Source organism: Mytilus galloprovincialis, chromosome 6, assembly GCF_965363235.1.
Source record: "Mytilus galloprovincialis chromosome 6, xbMytGall1.hap1.1, whole genome shotgun sequence".
NCBI classification, from domain to species: Eukaryota; Metazoa; Mollusca; class Bivalvia; order Mytilida; family Mytilidae; genus Mytilus; species Mytilus galloprovincialis.
In genome coordinates, this window is record NC_134843.1 from 16,480,425 (window position 1) to 16,506,105 (window position 25,681).

Genomic DNA, 25,681 nt, shown 5'->3' on the forward strand with positions numbered 1-25,681 from the left:
ATATTGTAAACAGATGAAATTTTAAACATATGAATCCTATGATTATGATATAGGGGATTTGGGGTATACGTCATTCAAAAGGTAACACAGGGACACAAATAAATCAAAAGGTATGTAGGAATTAATTTGTACTTGAATCATGATTGACAAGTGTTAAAATTTACCTGATTTAAATCAATATTACAAACAAATATTTCTTTATTTTTATTGTGCCATCAAAGATATACTTGCTACTTGGTTTTATTTTTTTAATGCAATTATCTATGTATTCTAAATGAGTTCTTTTAGATAAATACAAGGTGAGAATGATGTACATGTTAGGAATGGTTTAATATGCATTTTAGATGATGTTACGATCATGTTTGCCGTTTCGATGATTGTCATACTTTAAAACGCCAAATATTGTAAAAAAAAACTTCAACTATTTAAAAATTATATTCTAAATAAGACCACTTTGATAGAATACAATCTGAGAAAAATGAGCATGGTCGTCATGCCGATGTGAAAATAATGTGACTTTTGTTACATATGATTTTTTTTATCCTAGGTAAGGTCCGGTGATCAAGAGGTTGTCAGCCTGTTCATTTACTGTCATGATACAACGTAGTTGTCATCTTTTATACATTAAATATAAATATAAACAACGAAAGTATCATTCGGACTTGTGAGATTAAATACAATAAAAATTACACAGTGAAATCTCTTAAACCCTAAGGATGCAGGCTATTTGTCTCCTTTTAATAGCATGGTTTTGCGTTTCAGTTTCAGGTAAGAATCGATAATGTCTTCTCAAATTATCTTGAAATCTTGAAAAAGTCTCTTCTTCGATTATCTAAGATAAAAACAATTATTCACAAAGTTAAGAAAATAAATCTGTTTTGTTTCTTTGTCGAAGACTTTTAGTTAGAATTTTCAATAATGTTTATTTATAGCATGCATAAAATTGAGAATGGAAATGGACAATGTGTCAAAGAGACAAAAAAAAACAACAGCAGAAGGTCACCAACAGGTCTTCAATGTAACGATAAATTCCCGCACCCGTCCTTCAGCTGGCCCCTAAACAAATATATACTAGTTCAGTGATAATGAACGCCATACTAATTTCCAAATTGTACACAAGAAACTAAAATTAATATTAAAGTAATACAAGACTTTACATCACTTTGAGAGTTCAAATCAATCATACTTAATATATTGTTGTTGTTGTTTTTGTTGTTGTGATATATATAAGATATCAATAATGATAAAGACAAGAGAATGAAGTTAACTTAATATCAGACTGGCAACAGGTTGGTCAACTCAGGGTTTCAGGATTTTTTATTCTGATATTAAAAACAAAAATACTCTAATCTAATAGATAATAATATATCAAAATGTCGGTCTTTCTTCATCCCTTACTTTTTTTAGTATTGTTAAGTATTGTTTAGTAATATTTATGTTGTTTTACTTTATATCATATAATGCAAGTTGACATTCAATTTGTATGGTTTCAATATTGTATTGTGGAAGAATACTTTATAATAGATATATGAGAAGATATGGTATGAGTGCCAATGAGTAAAGTAAACCATTATAATGAAAGTGCGGTCTTCAACACGGAGCCTTGACTCACACAGAACAGCAAGCTATAAAGGGCCTCAATAATAACTAGTGTTAACCCATTCAAACGGGGAAAATCAACAATGACAAAACGAACACGTTTACAAAACAAGATACATATAAAACTAAAGACTGAGTAACACGAACACAACCTGGATGAATTGAAGTGCTCTGGCAGGTATACGGTAACCTATAGTACTGTTGGAGAGTTGTCTCGTTTGCAACCATAATTATCACCTCTTCTTGATTTTATATTGTTTTAAAGTTTAAGAAGCTTTCCTTTATAATACCATGTTGTACTCAAGTACAGAGTCAGAACAGAATGACATTGTTGTACTCAAGTACAGAGTCAGAACAGAATGACATTGTTTTACTCAAATACAGAGTCAGAACAGTATGACATCGTTGTACTCAAATACAGAGTCAGACAAGTATGACATTGTTGTACTCAAATACAGTCAGAACAGTATGACATTGTTGTACTCAAATACAGAGTCAGAACAGTATGACATTGTTGTACTCAAATACAGAGTCAGAACAGTATGACATCGTTGTATTAAAATACAGAGTCAGACTAGTATGACATTGTTGTACTCAAATACAGAGTCAGACAAGTATGACATCGTTGTACTCAAATACAGAGTCAGAACAGTATGATATCATTGTACTCAAGTACAGAGTCCGACCAGTATGATATCTTTGTACTCAAATACAGATTCAGACCAGTATGACATTGTTGTACTCAAATACAGAGTCAGAACAACATGACATCGTTTTTCTCAAATCTATGGTAGTACTGTTGTAAAACTCCCAAAAAAACAAAAAAAGTGGCAAATTTGAGTTTTTTTTCTCGTCCTGAATATGATTGAAATATTTGACACTTAACACTGAACGATTCCATTAAGGATATTGTTTGAACACAAAACTATCTTGTAAAATCAGAACTACCAATTAGCAAGATTTAGTGTAATGACGTCAACATTAGTATTGAACACATATTCTGGTTAATTGCGTTAGTACCCAGATTTTTATTTATCCGGATATAACTTATGAAGACCAAAATAAACAATAATGCAAGATAGGTTTTGTCCAATAAATTTGTCAAAACTGATAGATTGGCTTTTGCAGTAAAATCAACAGTAAACATAGTTGGTTTAAACTAACTGCCAGTAACTGCGAATACTCTATGGTTTTGTATCAATCTGACGATCAAGTTCAGTCTTTCGACCGATTTTTAAAGTCTGTTCTTATGTAAGATGTTATTCCACTGTTAAGGGAGGGTTGGCGCCTTTAAACGTCAAATCAAATGTAATTCTGTGGTTGCCGTTTTGTTGCTGCGTAACATATTTGTTTTTCGTTCATTATTATGTTAATAAATTAGGCCGTTCGTTTTCTCGTTAGAATTGTTTTAGCTTTGTAATTTCAGGTGCTTTTATGCAAATAGCTAACCATTGAAGACAAACAGGGACCTATAGTTTTTAATTTCGGTGTCATTTGCTCTCTTGTGAAAAGTTGTTTCATTGGCAATCATACCACATCTTCCTATTTTTATATCTACCATAAGTATAAAAAAGAACAACAACAATGAGCAAAGTCCATACCACATAGTCAGCTATAAAAGTGCATGTGTCCTTAATCGTTTTCCTTAAAATCTGGAGAGTGTACGTTTCTTACGACATTGGGCTAAATCAAATACATTTATTTGTTTAGGTGGTAGACAGTCCGGATTACAAAATTCCTTGTTACAGCATGGGGATGTTGTTTCCAGTAGATTAGGTAAACATTTATTTTTTTGGAAAAAAACCTGTGACGAAGATAAAACTATTTTTTTTTTCTTAAATATGTGACAAAAATTTGATTTTAATGGTGTTTAGGTCGGACGTTTAACTTCCCAATGATATGCATGCCGCGTGACGTCATTTTCGGCTGCTATACTTAGAAATAATAGCAAATAATAAAACGTGTGTTGAAAATGTTCGAAATAAAGTTATTAAGTATTTATGTGATTTTTTTTTATATCTCATATCTAATACTAGTTTTACCTTCCAAAACAATCTATAAAAAATAAACAAATGTTCTAGAAATGTGTCTGCGGTCTTTTACTGTAGCCTGTGAAGCTGACATCCTGGTCATGAAGTCACATGACTGTCATATGCGTTAGTTGTAATACTTAAAGATTTTTTTAAAACAGAGTTGTGCATGACCCTTACAGCTTTTTAATGAAAAAAATAAAATATCAATTCAATTTAATTTTAAAGTTACAGAAACAATAGTCTGTTACAGACAATACCCATCAACCTAACTTCGATTCACAATACCTTTATTAAAGTGTTAAACAAAACCTGACTGTATACCAGATCATACGAGACACAAGACTTGCACCAAAGTGCCTCATGTGAAATGTGTACAACTAGTCAAATAAATATGCTAAAATAATATTTTATATCTTATAGTTGTATATGTAACTATTATTAAGTCATAAGTTTAATCGCCTCTAACACTTTAACTATTTAAATATAAACTTTGGCATCAAATAATAACCAATTCCGTATTTGTACCCGTTTCTTAGGTAGCAACCATTTGATTTTCGGGGTGGGGGCGGGGGTGGTTGAGCTATGGATTTTTTTTTTTTTTTTGAAAAAAAGTTTTTGGAGAAAAAAATAATGTTTGTTTCACCCTCAGCTCCAACTATATGTAATGCTAAAATTGAAAGAGAAAACAAGTTTTAGACTTGTCGACCCCAAAAATGATTGTTTTTTCCGGGAAAAAATCCATAGAGCCCCCACCCCCCGAAAATCAAATGATTGCTGTCTTAGTTATATCGAAAATACAAGACGTTACTTTTTGTCAACAAAGGTGAAATGGATCTAGTCAACTCAAAAAAAATTATGAAAATTAAGATCAGATATAATACAGAGAGAATTATATTATGTTATACTGGATTTTTTTTGTGTTATTAAAATTTGCTGTTACAAAATGATAGAAATTGTTATAAATTAAGGAATGTATCTCCCTCATGCAAAGCTCTGATTCCTTTCACGGATTTGGCTATACTTTTTTGGACCTTTTGGATTATAGCTCTTCATCTTTTAAATAAGCTTTGGATTTCAAATATTTTGGCCACGAGCATCACTGAAGAGACATGTATTGTCGAAATGCGCATCTGGTGCAAGAAAATTGATACCGTTAATTTTATTACTATCACTGGGTCGATGCCTCTGCTGGTGGACTATTAGTCCCCGAGGGTATCACCAGCCTAGTAGACAGTACTTCGGTACTGGCATGAAAATACGGATTTTTTTTGTGTTATTAAAATTTGCTGTTACAAAATGATAGAAATTGTTATAAATTAAGGAATGTATCTCCCTCATGCAAAGCTCTGATTCCTTTCACGGATTTGGCTATACTTTTTTGGACCTTTTGGATTATAGCTCTTCATCTTTTATATAAGCTTTGGATTTCAAATATTTTGGCCACGAGCATCACTGAAGAGACATGTATTGTCGAAATGCGCATCTGGTGCAAGAAAATTGATACCGTTAATTTTATTACTATCACTGGGTCGATGCCTCTGCTGGTGGACTATTAGTCCCCGAGGGTATCACCAGCCCAGTAGACAGTACTTCGGTACTGGCATGAAAATACGGATTTTTTTTGTGTTATTAAAATTTGCTGTTACAAAATGATAGAAATTGTTATAAATTAAGGAATGTATCTCCCTCATGCAAAGCTCTGATTCCTTTCACGGATTTGGCTATACTTTTTTGGACCTTTTGGATTATAGCTCTTCATCTTTTATATAAGCTTTGGATTTCAAATATTTTGGCCACGAGCATCACTGAAGAGACATGTATTGTCAAATTGCGCATCTGGTGCAAGAAAATTGATACCGTTAATTTTATTATTTTTATACTAGTGTCTCTAAAAAAATTATCAGGTATCTCTATGTTATTGTTCAAACATATAAAAGGAAAATTCTTAAATTGTGTTAGTAGATCCAAAACACAATACACGAGGATAACAATCTCTCCCTAAAAACAGAAAAAACATCTATAAAAATATATTTGTTTTTATTACATAGATGGTCAACAATTACCTGATCAAAATGGTGGTCAACAGTTTTCTGATCAAAATGGAGGTCAAGGTCAACAGTTTCCTGATCAAAATGGTGCTCAACAGTTTCCTGATCAAAATGGTGGTCAACAGTTTCCTGATCAAAATGGTGGTCAACAGTTTCCTGACCAAAATGCTGACCAACAGTTTTCTGATCAAAATGGAGGTCAACAGTTTCCTGATCAAAACGGAGGACAACAGTTCCCTGTTCAAAACGGAGGACAAGGATTACCTGATCAAAATGGAGGACAACAGTTTCCTGGTCAAAACGGAGGACAACAGTTTCCAGATCAAAATGGAGGACAAGGGTTTCCTGATCAAAATGGAGGACAAGGGTTTCCTGATGAAAATGGAGGACAAGGGTTTCCTAATAAAAATGGAGGACAAGGGTTTCCAGATCAAAATGGAGGACAAGGGTTTCCTGATCAAAATGGAGGACAAGGGTTTCCTAATAAAAATGGAGGACAAGGGTTTCCAGATCAAAATGGAGGACAAGGGTTTCCTGATCAAAATGGAGGACAAGGGTTTCCTGATCAAAACGGAAAACAAGGGTTTCCTGATCAAAATAGAGGACAAGGGTTTCCTGATGCAAATGGAGGACAAGGGTTTCCTGATAAAAACGGAGGACAAGGGTTTCCTGATCAAAATGGAGGACAAGGGTTTCCTGATCAAAATAGTGGACAACAGTTTCCTGACCAAAATGGTGGTCAAAGTGGTGGAGGTGGTGGTGGTGGTCAACAGTTTCCTGACCAAAATGGTGGTCAAGGAGGTGGAGGTGGTCAACCGTTTCCTGATGAAAATGGTGGTCAAGGTCAACAGTTTCCTGACCAAAATGACGGTCAAGGTGGTGGAGTTGGTAAACAGTTTCCTAACCAAAATGGGGGAAACCAAAATAGGAAAGTCGATGATGAAATTAGAAAAAGAAACAATGAAAGAGATGACGATTCAGAATGGTGGGGTAGTGATTCCTCTGAAGGAAATTATATGTCCGAATTAGAGGCATGGAAAGTTAATAGAAAAAATCTGTTTGAAAAACACCATTGGCCGTTTTATAATCGAGATTCGTCAGACGAAAGTGATAGCAGCGATTGGCATAGCGACATATATACCAAAGAGCACACCGATAAGCTTGGCAAACGTAAAGATCGAATTACAACAAGAGTATATTACGATTCAAGTAGCGATGATTCGTATTGGGATTCATTTGAGGACAGGGACAACACTTACCCTGACCGGAACCTCATTATGGTGGGAAAACCACATAGAAAAAACAGAAGGGAATCTTCAAGCGACAGCCGAGATTGGGATAACAGCATGTATTCTAAAGAAAATACAAAAACTAATAAGCTTGGCATACATAAAGATAACGTAAGAAAAAGAGTAACTTACGATTCAAGTAGCGACGATTCGTATTGGGATTCATTTGAGGACAGGGACAGAGTTTATCTTGACCGGAAGGTCATTGTAGTAACAAAACCACATAGAAAAAATAGACGGCAAGATTCTAGCGATAGCGATAGTGATAGCATCTATTGGGATAGCAAGATAAATTTTAAAGAAAACACAAAAAACAGTAACCATGGCATATATAGAAGTAATATTAGAATCAGATTAAATTACCATAAAAGTAGCGATGACTCGTTTTGGGATTCATTTGAAGACATGGGCATAGCACGTGCTGACCGGAAGCTAATTATGAGAAGAAAACCACACAGAAAGACCAGAATGCAATATTCTAGCGATAGCAGTCAGTACGATGATTTCGATGAGGGTAACAACTATGCTTTTTATAATCATAACAAACAATCTATATTTAATAAACGGGGAAGGATAAACGATGATATCGATAGCTGGGACGATTCTTCTAGTTCATTTTGGGAAGATTCAGAGAGTGATGAAAGAGGATATTATAAATCAGCACGTAGTAAATCCAATTTAATAAATAGGCGAAATTCTTACGATGGTGATAGTTTTTACAGCGATAGCTGGGAAGATAGTAGCGAACCTCGTCCTATTAGAAACCGCAACGAAAGAACACATTTTAAGAACAATCGTGGAAAGAATGGAAAGAGTTATGACTGGGAGAGCGATTCTTGGGAAAGTGATATTTGGGATTATCGAAGTAAATTGAGAGACATTCCGAGAAGAAAAAGTATTTTTAGGCTGAAATAAAATCAAAATGGATGATGAGAAGTACAATGTATACTGTTGTCGAACAATACTGTACAACGATTATTTTAAGATGGCGGCGATAACCGCAAAATGAAAAACATATTATATACAGGAAAACTTGCTTGATATGAAACTACAAATTTGATTTGAAAGCTAAAACAGTTTTTCATTTTAAGATGTTAGGTCTTGTTATTACAAAAATATAAAGACAATGGCGACAAAAAAAAACATAAAATTTATCACAGATTAAAAACAGTTAAAATATTAAATGATAAAGAATGTAAAATATCTTGTCTACTACATAAACTTTTATTAGTCAATTTTACTATGTATGGATATGAAAACAAGTGGCTTGTTTATATAAAAAATATTCTAGACAGCTGTGGAATGTCAAACATATGGAATATGCAATTTGCTGATGAATGGGTATCAAAAGGTGTTGAACTAAAATCACAAGACCAATATAAACAGTCATGTTTGTCAGAAATAGATGTTTCACCAAATTATAGAATGATGTTATAGAATTTTTAATTTTTAAGACTGATATAAGTTTGAGAAATATTTTTATGTTTTGTCAAATAACCACTGAGCCAATTGTATACATTATGTAAATCAAGATGTGGTAGTCACTGATTACCGGTTGAAACGGAAAGATGGCAGGGTCTTGAAGAGACAATAGAGTATGCCATCTTTGTGACTCAACTGACATTGGTGATGAATACCACAACATTATGACTTGCGAAGCACTGAAAACAGGTAGAACAAAATTGTTATCTGACTATTTCTGGAAAATTCCAAACACATACAAATTCTATGTTTTATTCAACTCTACAAATACTGTACAATTAGAAAAATTGTGTAAATTCATTAAAATTATTAATGTGAAAGTATGTCCTCCCAGTTAAACTATGGAACTTACATGTAGTATTTCACACATGCATATATTTATTCTATTTATGTATATATATATATATATGTACCATTCTCTGTAACTTTGTATTTAGTTTATGAGAATAAAAGATTCATTCATTCATTCAGATTATATGAAAATCTATATTCGATTTAATAGCTGAAGCGGATTTTCATTTTAAAATATCAGCTTTACATTTAATATATGCCCAAATTAAATCTTGATAAGAATAAGAATTTGTTATATTCGCAAGAAAAAAATCAACGCGTTCAATACTTAGGTATGGCAAGCTGTTCTCGTCAAAACTATAATGTTTAAACCCTTTTTTCGAAGAAAAAAAATACACACTGAGATTTAAAAACAAAAAAATAACACACTGAGAAATCGAAATTACACAATGAGATTTAAAAAAATAAAAACACACACTGAGATTTTAAAAAGACTCACTGAGATGAATTAAATTGAAAAACACACACTGTGAATTGTTAATTACACACTGAGATTTCAAAAATACACACTGAGATTAATATGCAAATTACTAATGAATATTCATGAGATGAATTATTCAACATACTATCTTGATCTCAAGAACTCTTGTCATTATAATAAAATGCGATTCCTTCAACCAACATTCGTAATAAATTTCAAGACTTAACATCGCTCATATTCATAAGTTTGTTGCCTATAATTCAGATCATTACTACAAGTGTGTCGGGATTTTTTTTTTACTTAAAACGGTTTAAGCATGGGTCCCTTTTCAAATGTCTTCCAACTATTACCCTGATTTTGGAAGGTAATCTTTTATATTTTTGTTACGTTTATATGCTATAATAGACACTTGAGTAAAAGTTTTGCATTCTTTGTTTTTTTGCAGATTGTTCCAATGTTTTCTTATAATTTCAATAAAGTTTTTACCATTTGGTTATATTTTGTAATAAGAGTAAGTGGGTATTTTTCTTGTTCTTGTAAATCTAAAGTTTTTTTTATAAATAATTTGGAACCAAATCGAAGGACTAAATTCTCAGTGTATGTTTTCAGTTTATTTAGTCTCAGTGTGTCTTTTTGAAATCTCAGTGTGTAATTTTCAATTCTCAGTGTGTTTTTTTCATCTTAATTTGTAATCTCAGTGCGTCTTTATGAAATCTCAGTGTGTAATTTTTAATTCTCAGTGCCGCGTAATTTTTAATTCTCAGTGTGTGTTTTGAAGTTTTAAAATCTCACAGTGCTTTGTTGTAATTCTCAGTGTGTAAATTTTTCGAAAAATGGTTTAAACATAGTTTTGACGAGAACGGCTTGCAATACTTATGCTACTACATACAGTGCAATCCTTATTGTTTAAAAATAAACAATAATTTTAATGAACGACGACTAAAGCGATTATGAATTGATGTATGTTCGAATAAAGGATAAGTATAGAAAGAAAATGTATGAAAAACTATCATTTTTATTCTTCTTTTTTTGCATGTTAATTAAAGCAAATTACGAACGATTGCATATTTCATGTAAAACAAATTGTTTCGTTATTTATTGATAAATGGTTACATTTGCTTCGTGGCATCAGATGAAAGTTTTATAGCGGTCAAAATGTTGAAATCTCAGTGTGTAATTATCAATTCTCAGTGTGTGTTTTTCATTTTAATTTGTAATCTCAGTGCGTCTTTTTGAAATCTCAGTGTGTAATTTTTGATTCTCAGTGCGTAATTTTTAATTCTCAGTGTGTGTTTTGAAGTTTTAAAATCTCACTGTGCTTTGTTGTAATTCTCAGTGTGTAAATTTTTCGAAAAATGGTTTAAACATAGTTTTGACGAGAACGGCTTGCCATACTTAGGCTACTACATACAGTGCAATCCTTATTGTTTAAAAATAAACAATAATTTTAATGAACGACTACTAAAGCGATTATGAATTGATGTATGTTCGAATAAAGGATAAGTATAGAAAGAAAATGTATGAAAAGCTATCATTTTTATTCTTTTTTTTTTGTATGTTAATTAAAGCAAATGACGAACGATTACACATTTCATGTAAAACAAATTGTTTCGTTATTTATTGATAAATGGTTACATTTGCTTCGGGGCATCAGATGAAAGTTTTATAGCGGTCAAAATGTCAGAAAGATAGTGTGTCGTGTATATTTTTGACAAATGTGTGTAAATACCTTACAAATTAGATTATTTACACATATATAACGATTTTATTTTACAAAATCTAGCTTAAGACTTCTAGAATTGTTTTTAACTTATAAGGATGTACACCTGTGAAGAGCCAAACATTACTAGTATTAAACTTTATTTCTTTACCTGATTTTGGGGTTTATACGACAATCACTGTAAAAAAACAATTGCTAAAGAAAAAATATGTGGTGGTATACTCCCTTTTTTGATACGGACATTTTAAAGTACCCAATTCTGATGATTTTCACATTTGTCATCAATTTTTACCTTTTTTTTTTTTACTATTATCATGAAGAAAAAAAACAGTTTCACAATTTAACTTTTTTCCATACTTTCGATAAAGATGAAGTGAAACAATCTGAAAAAAAAATCACTAAAAAAAGCTATAGATAAGTAATGATATACGAAAGTTTTATTAAATGTGTTGCTTTTTTCTATCAAGTTGACCATGCTGTCAATTTTGTAAATATGGGATTTTTCTTTTTTTTAAGAACAAAAAGCATATTATTTCAACTTCTTTGTAATAATTGATTGAAAAACTACATATCTAAGAAGTTTGAAATGAAAAAAAAAAATGAGATGTATATGTTTCTGGTAAAATCATTTCTTGTAACCCTCGCCCATTTTCTCAACACTTTGGCTTCTGCGACTGACTTGATTATTAAATAATATTTGAAAAATGTATTACTCAAAAACTACCAATTATGAATACACAATTTTTTTACATAGTTATTTCTATCACATGTTTTGAAAATAATTTTTGAACGAGATTTTAACGAGAATAAAACGTCAGAACAAGCTCCAGGAAGTAGTGTTAATGAATGGCTATTTTTTATTTTGAATTTATTGACCCATAAAATTAATTTTTGACTTTTCACATTTAATAATCCGCAAAGCGGATTATGTAAAATGTGAAGAGTCCAAAATTAAATTTATGGGTCAATAAATTCATAATAAATTATTGCCATTCATTATAAATAAATTTCTATAAAAAATAAGGCTCAATGAACTTTTTATATTATTTATATTAACAATAACAACGTACACATATGTTGGCGTATGAATACACAACGTCAGAGTAGGCGTGTCGCCATAAAAATTGACAACATTGAAAATAAAACTAATACTTTTAACCAATGAGAAAACAGAAAATACACCAAATTTATTTATATTCGTGTAACGTAGTTTGCACCTTTGATACATTTTTTTTATAACACGATTATCATGAACATGTTTTGCAAACTTTTTGTAATATTGAAATTCCAGTGAGATAAAAACATATTTGATATTGCGTCATCAGGTTTGGTCATGATTTTATTTTGAAAAATAGAATTTTAACTTACAACTCTAAAACAGTTAGTTTTTTTTTCATCATGTCTGCACTCATTTTATTTGCCTCTCTTTGCAAACCATTTTCCCTGTTAGAAGTAATCTTCGACAAAATAAATTTCAATTAATCGGTAGTAACGTTTATGATTTATATTAAATCTTTATTTTTAGCTACATTGAAATTGTGTCTGTCGGAAGTGGATGAATATTGTAGTCAAAGGGGTCGGCGTTTTACGTTTCCGCAAATTGGCATTACTTTTCCGGAAAAAAAAAAAGATGACGTTTCCGGAAAAAAAAGTTTACGTTTCCGCAAATAAATATCAAACTCCCCGGCAGTTCCAGTTCCGATCCGCATACGGGCCCGAATACTACTCTACACTAATGTAGATGATGGAGTAAAGGAAAACAGTTCCGGAACGGAAACGATCACTGTCCGGAGTTTGAATAAATATCTTACTTTTCCGGAAAAAAGTAACTATTCCAGAAAAAATAAATTATTGCTTTTCCGCAAATAATTGAGGAATACCTGTTGATCGAAAGCAAAGCCATAATATAAAATAAATATTAAGTAAGTCAAAGGTCATCATAATATGCAAGTGAACTTCATCATTTAAATCTATGAAAACGTATGTTCAAACGTCAGCACTAATCAGAAATATCTTGATATGAGTTCATAAGTCAGTTCTGGCAGAATATTTGTAGCCAACACGCCGCACAAAGTCCACAGTAGTACATTCACGGTTTACAAGTTTTGTATTTTGTTCAAGAACATAAGGAAGTCCATCTTCTCCTTTTCACATTTCCAAACGGGTGCTTTTACAGTTAGAGGTCTCATCTTTATGTAAGATGTTGTTTGCAGTTTCAATAACACATCGATAAAAACAAACAAAAAATGTTAGGATGGCTAGCGTAAAACTGCTCGTTCAAGTGGGCATGAAAAGACTCGGCACTATTCGTGTTTTCGTAACAGCAGTATGCATTACACATTCAAAGTCATTATGAACTACCTCTGGCTGGAGAGTTATTCTTCGGGTAGTGCACACATCAATAAACCGATCCAACAGTTTCGTGTAACATTCCTCGGATTTAAGTGGAAGTAACGCAAATACAAGACGAATGTAGTTACCATTTTTACATCCATGTATCGAATAAACTGGGTTGGTAGAAGAATTTCGGACAGGATTTAAATGTGCCATCTATGAAAATATCAGTCATTTCATTACATAGACATACCTAGTTGGTGAAACATGAAAGTATAACGATTCCCGAATCAAAATCATTGACTAATTAAAAGTTAAAATAAGTTTCAATTTTGTTCGTGTTCAAATCTATTTGTCTTAATGTCTCGTGAATTTCTAATCTACATTGGGTAATTTTGGAAACTGCTTTCGCCTGTCTCTGTATAAGGACATAGCAACATTTTTCAAGTCAATATATATTCAATTATTTATAATTTACCAGGTAAATTTCCGGAAAAGTGATAAATACAAATTGCGGAAACGTATACTTTAAATTTGCGGAAACGTACCATTGGGACTTTGAGAAAAAGAGGTAAAAAGTAAAATCACAAAAATACTGAACTTAGAGGAAAATCAATTCGGAAAGTCCATAATCACATGGCAAAATCAAATAACAAAACGCATCAAAAACGAATGGACAAGAACTGTCATATTCCTGACTTGGTATAGGCATTTTCAAATGTAGAAAATGGTGGATTGAGCCTGGTTTTATAGCTAGCTAAACCTCTCACTTGTATGACAGTCGCATCAAATTTCATTATATTGTCACCGATGCGTGAACAAAACAAACAGACACAATAGGTAAAAATGTCAAAAATAGGGGTACAGCAGTCAACATTGTGTTAATATCATCTTAATCACTATAAAAACAACAAATGTAACGAAGAAGCACAAAAAGGCATAATCTGTTTCTCTAATGATTAAATTTTAGATGCCTGGCAGTGCATGGTTTCGAACAGATATAGCGTCAAATTCTACGAGACATATTTTTCTTCTGTGACTGTGTATTTTTCCCAGATTGCCTTTGGTTTGACAATTTTTAGTTTGTTTCACTTGATTCCTTTATTTCTCAAACGGTTAAGATGGTTGAGTTCAATGAATTCGATATTTAAGAGATTTTATGCATTTGATCTATCTTCAAAATTATACAAGAGTTTAGATTTGTATCGAAAATGAGTTGTTAGACGACTCCGCTAATTAGCGCTTCAATAGTGTGTTATAATTTTGAAAATTTTACACAAGGAATAACTCCACTTATTCATAGCCCATTTGTATTATGTATTAAGTTTAAATAAAGTGATAGTCATTTCCTGTCAAAACGATACCTACATGTCAGCCTCGGTTTTGCTAAAACAAATCAGCATACCTTAAATTAGTGGAATTTGATAGCGCAACTTGAAGTCTGGTAGTACAAAAACATGTACTTCCGATCTGAGAAATGGCACAAATATGCCCTTTTATTTCAATTTCATGCAGCTTTTTTTATCAATAGTGCTAAAACAATCTTTCAACAAAGATGCAATAACAATCCCGTGACCTTAGGCTTTCATTTTATACACGTTTTAAAGTTACAGATTTGTGTTGGAACTTTTTTGTGTTATATGTGTATATGAAGAGGAAGTAAATTAATGTCAACATGCTGAACCTGTTGGGCTAGACAATTTTATAAATCTCTTTTATATAATATATATATTATGTTTTATTAAATAATCAGCCACATTTGCATTGTGTTATAAAAACCTACGCTGCTTCAATATTTACTTGAGAAAAATATTGATAGCATTATTTTATTTTATTTATTTTATTTGTCCTAATCTGATTTTATAATGTTACTGTCATGTCAAATGTTTATGTCTTTCGGGCTCTTTATATGAAATAAAAATAAATTTTTCTTCATTTGCTTCTTGAACGTCTCCCCTGTTTAGAAAAATAATGAGATGTGGTGTAATTATAACCCCGTGAAATTCCGGCATAAGTCCGTGAACTTCAGCACGGGTTACATTAAGTCTGTAGGTCTATAATTGACACTATGGCTGCTTTAAACGCAAGACCGTATAAAAATATATACAAATTTATTAACACAAGTTTACAGTTCAAAAGCTAGGGGAAGACTGCCCCAGCAACAGTTTACAAAACATAAATTAAGTCCAAGATAAGGGTATTAAAACATTATAAAAGGTTCTCATAAAATATAAATATAATTATTGTCCAATCTTATGTAATAATAAGCTGATCATTGTCCTCCGGCTTAACTTTATAAAATAGCGATAATTGCTTTTGTAGTTCGAGTGTAAGATACATGTATTATCTCTCACACTTTTGACAGCCATCGGATTAAGTTGTAAAATAGTAAATCTATAATCTCTTTGGATATTTGAAATAAGAAACATTATATTTAATAATGAAACAAGAAATATTCAGCTAAAACTAAAAGGAGAAATATTCAATTTAAAACTAAAACGAGAGTTCATAGAAATATCAAATCTTAAACGATAGAAATATCAAATCTTAAACGAGAGTTCATATCAATATTCAATCTAAAATGGGAGTTCATAAAAAGCACTTTTCGAATTATGGTAAAAGTTCCCAACGTCACTTTTCTTCCGGTTATACGTATAATTGCTAATGAGACAAATATCCACCAAAGTTCAAATGAAGAGAATGCAAGCAATTATTGGGCAAACGTACAGACTTGAAAATCGAAAACCTCGCACCGTATAATCGGCTGTTAAGGACCCCTACATGAAAAATATGAATCCATTCAATCGATTAAATTACAGCCTTAATTCATAACAAAACAATTTACGGAAAACAAAATGGCAGATATGCACCACTGAACTACAGGCTCCTGAATTGGGACATAAAAACGACAACCATATGGCAGAACTTGTTTCATCCATTAAATTACTGTGCATGCGCAGAATCTGCTTACCCTTCCGGAGCACCTGAGATCACCCCTAGTTTTTGGTGGGGTTCGTGTTGTTTATTCTTTAGTTTTCTATGTTGTGTCATGTGTACTATTGTTTTTCTGTTTGTCTTTTTCATTTTTAGCCATGGTGTTGTCAGTTTGTTTTAGATTTATGAGTTTGACTGTCCCTTTGGTATCTTTCGTCCCTCTTTTGTCACAATTACTTGTATTTAGTAATTATTGTTATAGAACAAAATTTTGAGAATTGAGATATTATCCATTTATTTTGAAGCCTTTGATAATTTTCAAATCGAAATTATCTTAGGCCTTAATCCCCTAACCTAGGGCAGTATGTCATTGTTCCAATAACTATTTTGGTAGAGTCAAAAAACATCTGCGGAATTGAAAACATTCATTTGTATTTAACCGGATTGAATTACAACACAAATAGTATATAAGTACAAGGAATATCAAAATATGACTTGTAAACACAAGCACGTATTTTTTATATCCCTGGCTTTCAAAAGTCTACGCTGGTTATTTTAAAGTGTGCACCTCATTTTTTGTTTGTTATTTCGAATAGACAGAAAAAATATTACAGTTATTTCTTATAATTTAAAGATACTTAGTTCCATTTTAATCCGGAGTAAATCATAAAAAAAAACGTTGATGACGTCACGGTCACATGGCAAAATTATGTCTATGAGCTGATAGATAATACGCTGTCAGGCAATCAGAAGACGCGTTACATCCAAAAATTGAATTATTTGAGAAGGTACAGAAAAACGCTTCAGACGCACAAAATGCATAAAGTGTAATAATATATCATTTTTTTAACGTAAGAAACAACATAACACAATAGAAAATAATACTTCACAAAATACAACTGTGCAAACTAAAGCAAAAACAACAAAAATAAATCTTGAAAAATTTTGATTTCCTTTATATATTTTTTTTTTTAATCAAGCAGCTATTGCCCAAACGCTCCGATTTCCATCAGAAATATGATTGGATGTTACAAAAAAGAACTTACTTCAAATTGACCTGGCCGTTGACTTCAATCGCATGGTCTTCAACAATGAGTAAAGACCGTACGTAGTCCGCCTTACGTATGACAAAATAACAGCAAAATAAAGGCATTGATTTATTATAATTCAGAGCTAGACATTTTGTATATACACGTATTGCTAAAGACTGTTTGTCGCCCTCTATATGTGTTTGTATTGTTGTGTTGGTGTCCAATCTAATTAAAAACCGATCTCTCATCGCTCCTGTTTCTGATATGTCGCGTGGGAGATCTAACGAAACCCGCTTTGAGGTCACATGTGAGTGACCTCGTAGGTGTGTCTTTTTCGACCAATGAAATGGAGTCTTCCACGATCTTGGAAGTTTAACGTAAGGCAAAGGGATGTAACTCATTTTATTTACGACGAAATCGTCAGTCAAAATAATTCATAAACTTTTTTGATTGGCTTATTAATAGGTCTTCAACTCATTTGCATATCTTTATAAATTCATAACTTTTAGTTCACTCACATGTGACCTCAAAGCCGGTTTCGTTAGATCTCCCACGCGACATATCAGAAACAGGAGCGATGAGAGATCGGTTTTTAATTAGATTGGTTGGTGTCCCGATTGACATGTAATTGTACCCAACCTTTGCATTTGTTCATAGATTAATGTCTATTGAGATTATATATTCAGATAACTTTAAACTATTTAATTATATTAATAATCTCTTTGACCCATGGAACATATCCACATGTAGTAGTCAGTACATTAGTTCTTGCGTGGTTTGTATAATATTAACAAGGGGGAAAACGCGCTAATGGTCTCTTTGAATTTTATAGCTGACTATGTGGTATGGGCTTTGCTCATTATTGAAGGCCGTACGGTGACCTATAGTTTTTAATGTCTGTGTCATTTTGGTCTTTTGTGGATAGTTGTCTCATTGGCAATCATACCACATCTTCTTTTTTATATCTTCCTTCAGTACTATAGATATTCACTATATCAATTTTGCAATAGTATTAAGGCTGCATGTAATTAACTTTTTTTATAACATGTGTTCTGATAATCAACAAAAAAGCTTGGTTCTGGGGGAAATCCAGTACAGAATATCTATAGGAAAAAGTAAGACACTAGCTATGATCCAAGATCTCTCCGATCTACCGGCTCAATCTTTGAAATGAGACTCAAAAGAGTCTTTTGTGTATGCACTAGTCGTCGGGAAAAAATCTAGAAAGTATATTCACCATATCATGTTGCAATATACATCATTATTCAGTACATTGAGTATGCCATCTGACATTTGACAGATCCGCAATCTTGCTACTTAGATTTGAAAAAGACAGCTATACACAGGTTATTCCAGTGGGAGCGTACTTATTGGTATTGTAGCTCGGGAAACATGATTTAATTCATTTATTAATTGTCATTGGCTTTGAATTATATTTTAATGAGTGCTGGCACTCTAAGGTAGGTATTGTGCGTTTTTAGTCATTTGTTAGTTGTTTATTATAAAGTCGTTTCGTGTAGTTTTAACATGAATATCATTTTCTATGGAAGTAAAATTTCGCTCCTTAAGTTATAGCTTTGGACTAAAAATAACGAAAACAAACTGCGGACATGATTGCTATTAGAGAGTGTATTATACTATTTGTATATTTCGTTTTATTTATCGCAGTGTACTAAAAATGTATACGATATGATTTATGCACCATTTTTTGTTATGTCTGTACGTTGACCTTTGTTTGTTTTATCCTCGTCCTATACATGCTATAGTTTTTATAATAAATAATTGTCTCATTTGGCAATCCTATACACGTGTCCCTATCGTATCAACTTCCGGGAACAAAATCTATTTATTAACATTTATATGTACACATTTTACTATAAAAAGCGTCACTCTTTGTCATAAATATGACAAATCACGTTTGGAGCATGTATTGGAGCTGCGTAGTAACTGCATTCTGTTCTTGTAACTATTTGACACACATTTTTCAATTTAAAAAAACCCACATGAGATTTGGCGTCGATAATTTTTTCATATTAGTCTTTGTGGAGTTTAATTTCTTCGCATTAAAAATAAAATCTTAGTTGTATTTCATTCAATAATCTTTTCTGTAAAATAAGAAAAGTTTATTCAAAATAAAAATAAGAAGATGTGGCAATGAGATAACTCCCCATATGAAACCGAATGACACATAAATTAACAAATCAAATCAAATCAAATATTTTATTGTCATATAAACTTTACAGTTTGTGACCAACATATATTAATACAATAAACACAATAAACATAAATACATACATATTAAACATACAAAATATCAACAGCATTAAAATTTATAACAACAAACAAGTTGTTAAGAGTCCCCTGCCCTCAGTTCTAATGACTTTTTCAAATAGGATCCTAACTTATTTGTTTGTAAAGGTTATGATGGATTAACAACTACAGGTTTCAACAATAAACAAACCACATAACGCATAGTCAGCTATAAAAGGCCCCAAAAACGACAAATGTAAACCAATTCAAACGATCAAACTTACGATTTTTTACTTTTCGATTGAAAAAAGCCGGGTTTTTTTTCTAATAAAGTCAATAATTATTCCCGATTTTGTGACATCGTGTGAACATATCTATCACCTAAACGTGTATTTCCCGCGCAAAAAGTCGCGTCCCTTTACGTACATTTATTATTTACGTTTAACCTACAAATGATTTCGATTAATCATTATCATTATATACATTCTCAATTGAAGAGATTCATAAAGAGAAAATGTACTAAGAAAAACCAATATGGAATAAGTGGTTTAATTGACTTTTATAAAGCTTATATTCACTTCGGCATTGAAACCTCATAATTATTATTATATCAAAAGGTACTGTAACATGACATATACGTAACAATAGATGACTGTCGTGGTAAGAAACTCCTGCACCCGCAACTCGTGATGTTGATAACAATAGTTTACAAATAATAAGGTAAGGTCTGGTGATCGAGAGATTGTCCGCCTGGTCATTTGCTGTCATGCTCAAATATTATTGTCATAATTTATACATAAGATATAAATAAAACACGACATAAATATCATTTGATACGGACTTGTAAGATTAATTTGAAGAAGAAACAAAAATGACATTGTGAAACTTTATCAAACATGGATGTGCAGGCAGTTGTTGTGCTCTTGTTCGCATGGTTTTGCATATCAGTAGCAAGTAAGTATCAAATATCTGTTATTGGAAATATTTCATTGATTAAACCATATTGATAAAGTCTGCTGATCAGTGTTTTCAGATTAAAACAATCATCAACACGTAAAAAATTTAACCATAAAAACGTAAAATTTTAAACAATCATTCACTTATTTGATTTTTTTTTTTAAATAAAGGCTTAGACTTTCTCGTTATCAATGAAAATACCTGACTGTATTATCTAATATTTGTTTCCGAAATTGATTTACTCTTCTTCTTTTTTTCGCATTGTAAACAAAATCTAAGGTATAGGATATCAACATCAAATACGATTGTAAAATTGAAATTGTGAACCGATTGAACTTTGGAGTAGGTTCAGTAAGACCCCTTTTTGGCCTCAAAATATAGCAGTTTTACAAAATTGTGAAAATGGAATATTTTAGTTATTTACTGGAAAGTGGAATGCTTCTGCTACATAAATATGGGCGGTTTTTGACAATACAATACACATATATCGGGTACTAGCATCATTAAGTCATGCTAATTTACTGAAATCTTCAAAATTTTAGCATTTTAGTTAAATTTTAGACGGTTTCCGTCTTAAATGAAAGTGGTCACATTCGTGTTCATTCATAATATTGAAATGAAAGTTGTATTTGATGATAATAAATAACATATATAAAGGTTGAGGATGAACACTGATGCGGCCACTTTCATTTTTGACAAAAACCATCCGAAAAGTAACGTTTTTTGGCATATTTAATAGATTTTTCATATTTCAGCTTGAATCGGAGCGTTTCTAAGGACTAAATTAGTTAAAATCTTTTATATAAACTAATTGAATCAATTGAAATAGACACTAAAGTGTCTTACAAGAGTTAGATGAACCTGAAATTTGAGGCCAAAATCGGCCCTTACCGGACCTACTCCTTTAAATGATAAAAAGTAGTAATTTGATAAAATATGACAACGGATGTGTTACAATTATCGTAACCGCAATCATGCCCACTCCTGAAGGTGGCCTACCGAATTAAACTTTGACTGGGATCATTCTGATATCAGAAACACGAGGGTGCCATTTGCGGCATGATCTGACAACCCGTCCAGCACAATAGTAATCAAACTGAAGGTGGTACCAAACACATTAACTAAAATTAATTTGGCTTAAAATTTTGACATCTATTTATTTTGACATTTTGACAATGTGTTATGTTTCACCTTAATGAATAGAAAAAATATTACAGCTGCATGTTTGGAAAATAATACACACATTTGAAAGAGCTTGGTAAATCTTTTCACATAAGTTTCAATTCCAATTCAACCGCTAAAACTCAGTCAAATGGGTTTCCTTGCGTTTATTACAAAAATGTCAGATTTGGTAAACATCGTTTAACTAAATAGACAATCTGCGTTAAACACTTCCAATCTGTGTGTGAGACTCATTTATCTCTCCACGTAGTTATTCAGGTAAATATCCATAATAGTAATATAATATAGCTTTACATGCTTGTTCAAACCTTCTTTTAATGATGTGCAATGCTTAATATATTGACAAAATCATTCATTTGTATTAACATTCATCTGAGAAATGAATGCGTCTTTTTTATGAATCTATTTTAGTGCAAAAGCGTTAAACGAAACCCGACAATAATCCTTACTTTACACACATTTTTTGTTATATTTAACAGATCCAGTAAAACACTCACCTGGTGGCTCACAAACTAGTCGAGGAACAAACACAGAACATGTGGGAAGAGGACATATTGGTCTAGCGGGGTCGCTAGCAAATAAGATACTTGTACCGGGAAAGAAATTTTCAGGGATAAAACTATTAGAAACATCACATTTTTCAGGCACTGCAGATCCATTCGATGGGAATGTGCTGCCATCTCAAAACGATTTAGGGTTAGATAACTCTTTCTTAACATCTACACACAATAGTGTACTGAGAGACTCAAGGAATAACAAAAGAAGTCACGACTTTGATGATTGGGATTCTTGGGAAAGTTCTGATGAGCATAGTCATAGACTAGGAAATGAAATTCGTAGAGATCATTCCGATTGGGACAGTTGGGAATGGGATTCTAGTGAGTTTCATTCAAAAGAAAGATCAGTAAAAAATCATAATATACGTGGTGGTTGGACTGATACAGATGATTGGGATGATTGGGATTCAGATATATCCTCAGAGGAAATGTATGATCGAGGGAATCTCAAAACCAGACCTATAGAACCACATAGAGGGTTGAAAAGAACGGTCGATGATTGGGACGACGAGTGGGATTTGAAAAGTTCTTCAGAGGATATAGAATATCGAAGTAGACTCAAAATCAGACAACCATTATTAAATAACGGAAAGAAAGGAACATTCGATGATTGGGATGACTGGAATTCAGGTATATCTTCAATTAAAACAGATGATTGGAAAAAAGTCAGAAAAAATTTGCCAAATAACAGAAGGAAAGGAACTGTCCATGATTGGGATGACTGGGATTTAGATACATCTTCATGGGAAACAGATGATCGAAGAAAATTCCAAATCAGAACAATAATGCCAAATAACAGAAGGAGAGGAATAGTCCATGATCGGGATGACTGGGATTCAGATACATCTTCATGGGAAACAGATGATCGGCGAAAACTCAGAAAGGTTTTGCCAAATAACAGAAGGAAAGGAACTGTCCATGATCGGGATGATTGGGATTCAGATACATCTTCATGGGAAACAGATGATCGGAGAAAATTCCAAAGTAGAACAATAATGTCAAATAACAGAAGGAAAGGAATAGTCCATGATCGAGAGGACTGGGATTCTGATTTCTCTGATGAAAATAGGGATAGGGCACATAACCAAGTGAACTCAAGGACAAACAATGGACTAAAAAGAAAGTTGAACTATCAAAGTGATAGTAGTGATTGGTTTGATGATTGGTCGGATGAAAGGTTCGAACAAAGCAATGGTAATATTCGGAAGCCACATATTAGAATGTTCTCTTCCAGGAAAGATGACAAAGACGACTTCTTTGGTGATTGGTCAAGCGAACAAAGTGAAAGGACACATAGGAGAGTAGGCAGAAATAATAAAAGAACATTGCATGGCAATAACAGGTCAAATACGTCAAACAAAGATAACTTATATTTCGAAAGTGATGAAAATGAAATGTGGGACAATGATAATGAAATAAGAAGACGAAACAATCGACGTCAGAACATAAATGATCCATTTCTGAAACGTGCGCAAAACGCTTTTTCATTAGACCTGGATGATATCGAAGACTTTAATAAAATGCCAGTGATGAGTAAAACCAGCTTACCAAAAGGAATCCAGTTCATTGGAAGATATAAATGAGACCACATAGAATTAATTAACAATAGATTTTCGGTTTAAAAATCCGATTTGAAATTTTCTGTTTAACAACAATGTCTGGTGTAAAAAAGCGAAATACAAACGACATGAACAATGGAATGTATGATCCTGGTTCCGATAAAATATGCCTTTGTCCTGCTCCTTTGTTAAACATTTTATAGACTTTTATAAGGATGATCTCTACTGAGTTTTATAGTCGGTTAATACAAGTATTGTTATCAAATTTGCTTTTGTCTACTTTTTGATATTCATAAAAAATATTTTATGGACCTTCACTTATCCTTTGCAACGATGTTATATTTCAATTCTTGTGATTTTAGTGCGTTGTTGCATTTGATTTGTCACTGGGGTTCACTAACCATTTTGTTCAATAAGTAAAAAACTTTTATATTGGTTGATTGATAATTTTCTATTTGGTAAATGTCCAACAACTAATATGACGACGTTAACGGGGCACTAGCTACGAGATATATTAAAAATATAAAAAAAAAATTTCAATCGTTAATGAAGGTGAAATAGTAAAATAATATGAATTTTGTCAAAATAAGCTATGAAACATTGATGATGAATTATTCACTTACAAGTGAATAATTCGATCTCATTGAATCCGTATTCTTGTGAACTTTAATTGTAACCCCTTTGCTGAGATGGATACCGCATGAATTGTGCGTGATCAATTATCTAAAGGAAAAGAATGTCAACAATGAAAGTGAAACAAACGTACATCATTTAATTGACGGATTCGATCAACAAAAAAATTATTCTTATACAGGTGAAAACGATGAGTAACGCATATTTTTAATCTATAATATGAAATGAAACAGACATAGAAAAATCCAAATGCATGAGTCTGGTATCTATTTGTATCTATATTTACGTTTATATCGCTCATATAGTAATCGGAGGTCTTCGGGGCCAACTCGACAGTTAATAAGATGGCGTATAAACTAAAATACACACGAAACAAAGCTACATTTTATCGAGCCCATGCCACTTATATTGTTAATTTCATACTATTTATAATTTGGATAAATGATTGTTGAAAATCAAATATCAGAATTTGAGTCAAATCGGTGAACATGAATGTGACAGCTAATGCCCTTTGGCATGAGAATTAAATATAAGTATATCTTGCTTTGTGCAGATTTTTACGAGTTATCCTCAACGGCTATAGTCTAGAAAGCCACAGTATCCTACCTAAACGCATTATTATTTCGGCCTTTACAACAGGTCTATGTTCCACTTCTAAATGTTAGGTGATGGACATGACTCTCCGGTTTTGAATAGCAAAATGCTGTAATCTTTTGCATTCAATGCTCTTCAACTCCCCTCTACATGTTTCGATTTAAGTGACACTGATGAACCTCATGTAGACGATACAAATTAAAAGTCTGATTTTTACAACCCTTGGGTAGATGCCACTGCCGGTGGACAGTTGTCCCTTGGGTATCACCTGCACAGTAGTCAATTCTTTTTAGCTTGCATGAGATATCATTGATCATTTAATTTCTGTTAATTTACTTTTACTAGAAGTATTCGAAACCGAATGAATTTCTACATTGAAACAATACATAGCCGTATGTAGCAAACATTTCAGAAATTTGAGGGCTTCAATGCTCTTGAACTTTGTATCAGATTTTGCCTTCAAACTATTTTTGATTCGAACGCAACTGACTAAATGGTGACAAAAAAAACGGGCCAGGCTTACTAGATGATAAGGTTGATATTATTGACGAGGGGTTACACAAACTTGGTGTATGCCAAGGCTGGCGGACATTTAATTCCCAAGAGTATCACCAATTCAGTTGTCGGCCCTTTCAATTTTGATATTTGATCTTAAATTTCCTGTAAATATTTCGAAACACATATATTGTTCTACTACTAGTCATTGA

At 32.3% G+C, this 25,681-nt stretch overlaps 2 protein-coding genes across 3 annotated transcripts; both read left to right on the forward strand.

Moving 5' to 3' along the window:
* Positions 1 to 656: 656 nt before the first annotated feature.
* LOC143079065 (uncharacterized) lies at positions 657 to 8,849 on the forward strand. 2 transcript variants are annotated; one of them, XM_076254219.1, is made up of 3 exons: positions 657 to 768; positions 3,310 to 3,375; positions 5,681 to 8,849. In XM_076254219.1, exons 1-3 carry the CDS (start codon positions 717 to 719, stop codon positions 7,882 to 7,884), a joined length of 2,322 nt encoding a protein of 773 aa, XP_076110334.1. In that variant the 5' UTR covers positions 657 to 716; the 3' UTR covers positions 7,885 to 8,849. The 2 variants fall into 2 exon arrangements, with proteins under 2 accessions (XP_076110334.1, XP_076110335.1); XM_076254220.1 differs by lacking the exon at positions 3,310 to 3,375 and having other exon boundaries at positions 5,681 to 8,848.
* An 11,451-nt stretch (positions 8,850 to 20,300) lies between these two features.
* On the forward strand, positions 20,301 to 24,012 carry LOC143079066 (uncharacterized). The gene is made up of 2 exons (XM_076254221.1): positions 20,301 to 20,446; positions 22,111 to 24,012. The coding sequence occupies exons 1-2, from the start codon at positions 20,389 to 20,391 to the stop codon at positions 23,769 to 23,771; spliced, it is 1,719 nt and encodes a 572-aa protein (XP_076110336.1). The 5' UTR covers positions 20,301 to 20,388; the 3' UTR covers positions 23,772 to 24,012.
* Positions 24,013 to 25,681: the final 1,669 nt, after the last annotated feature.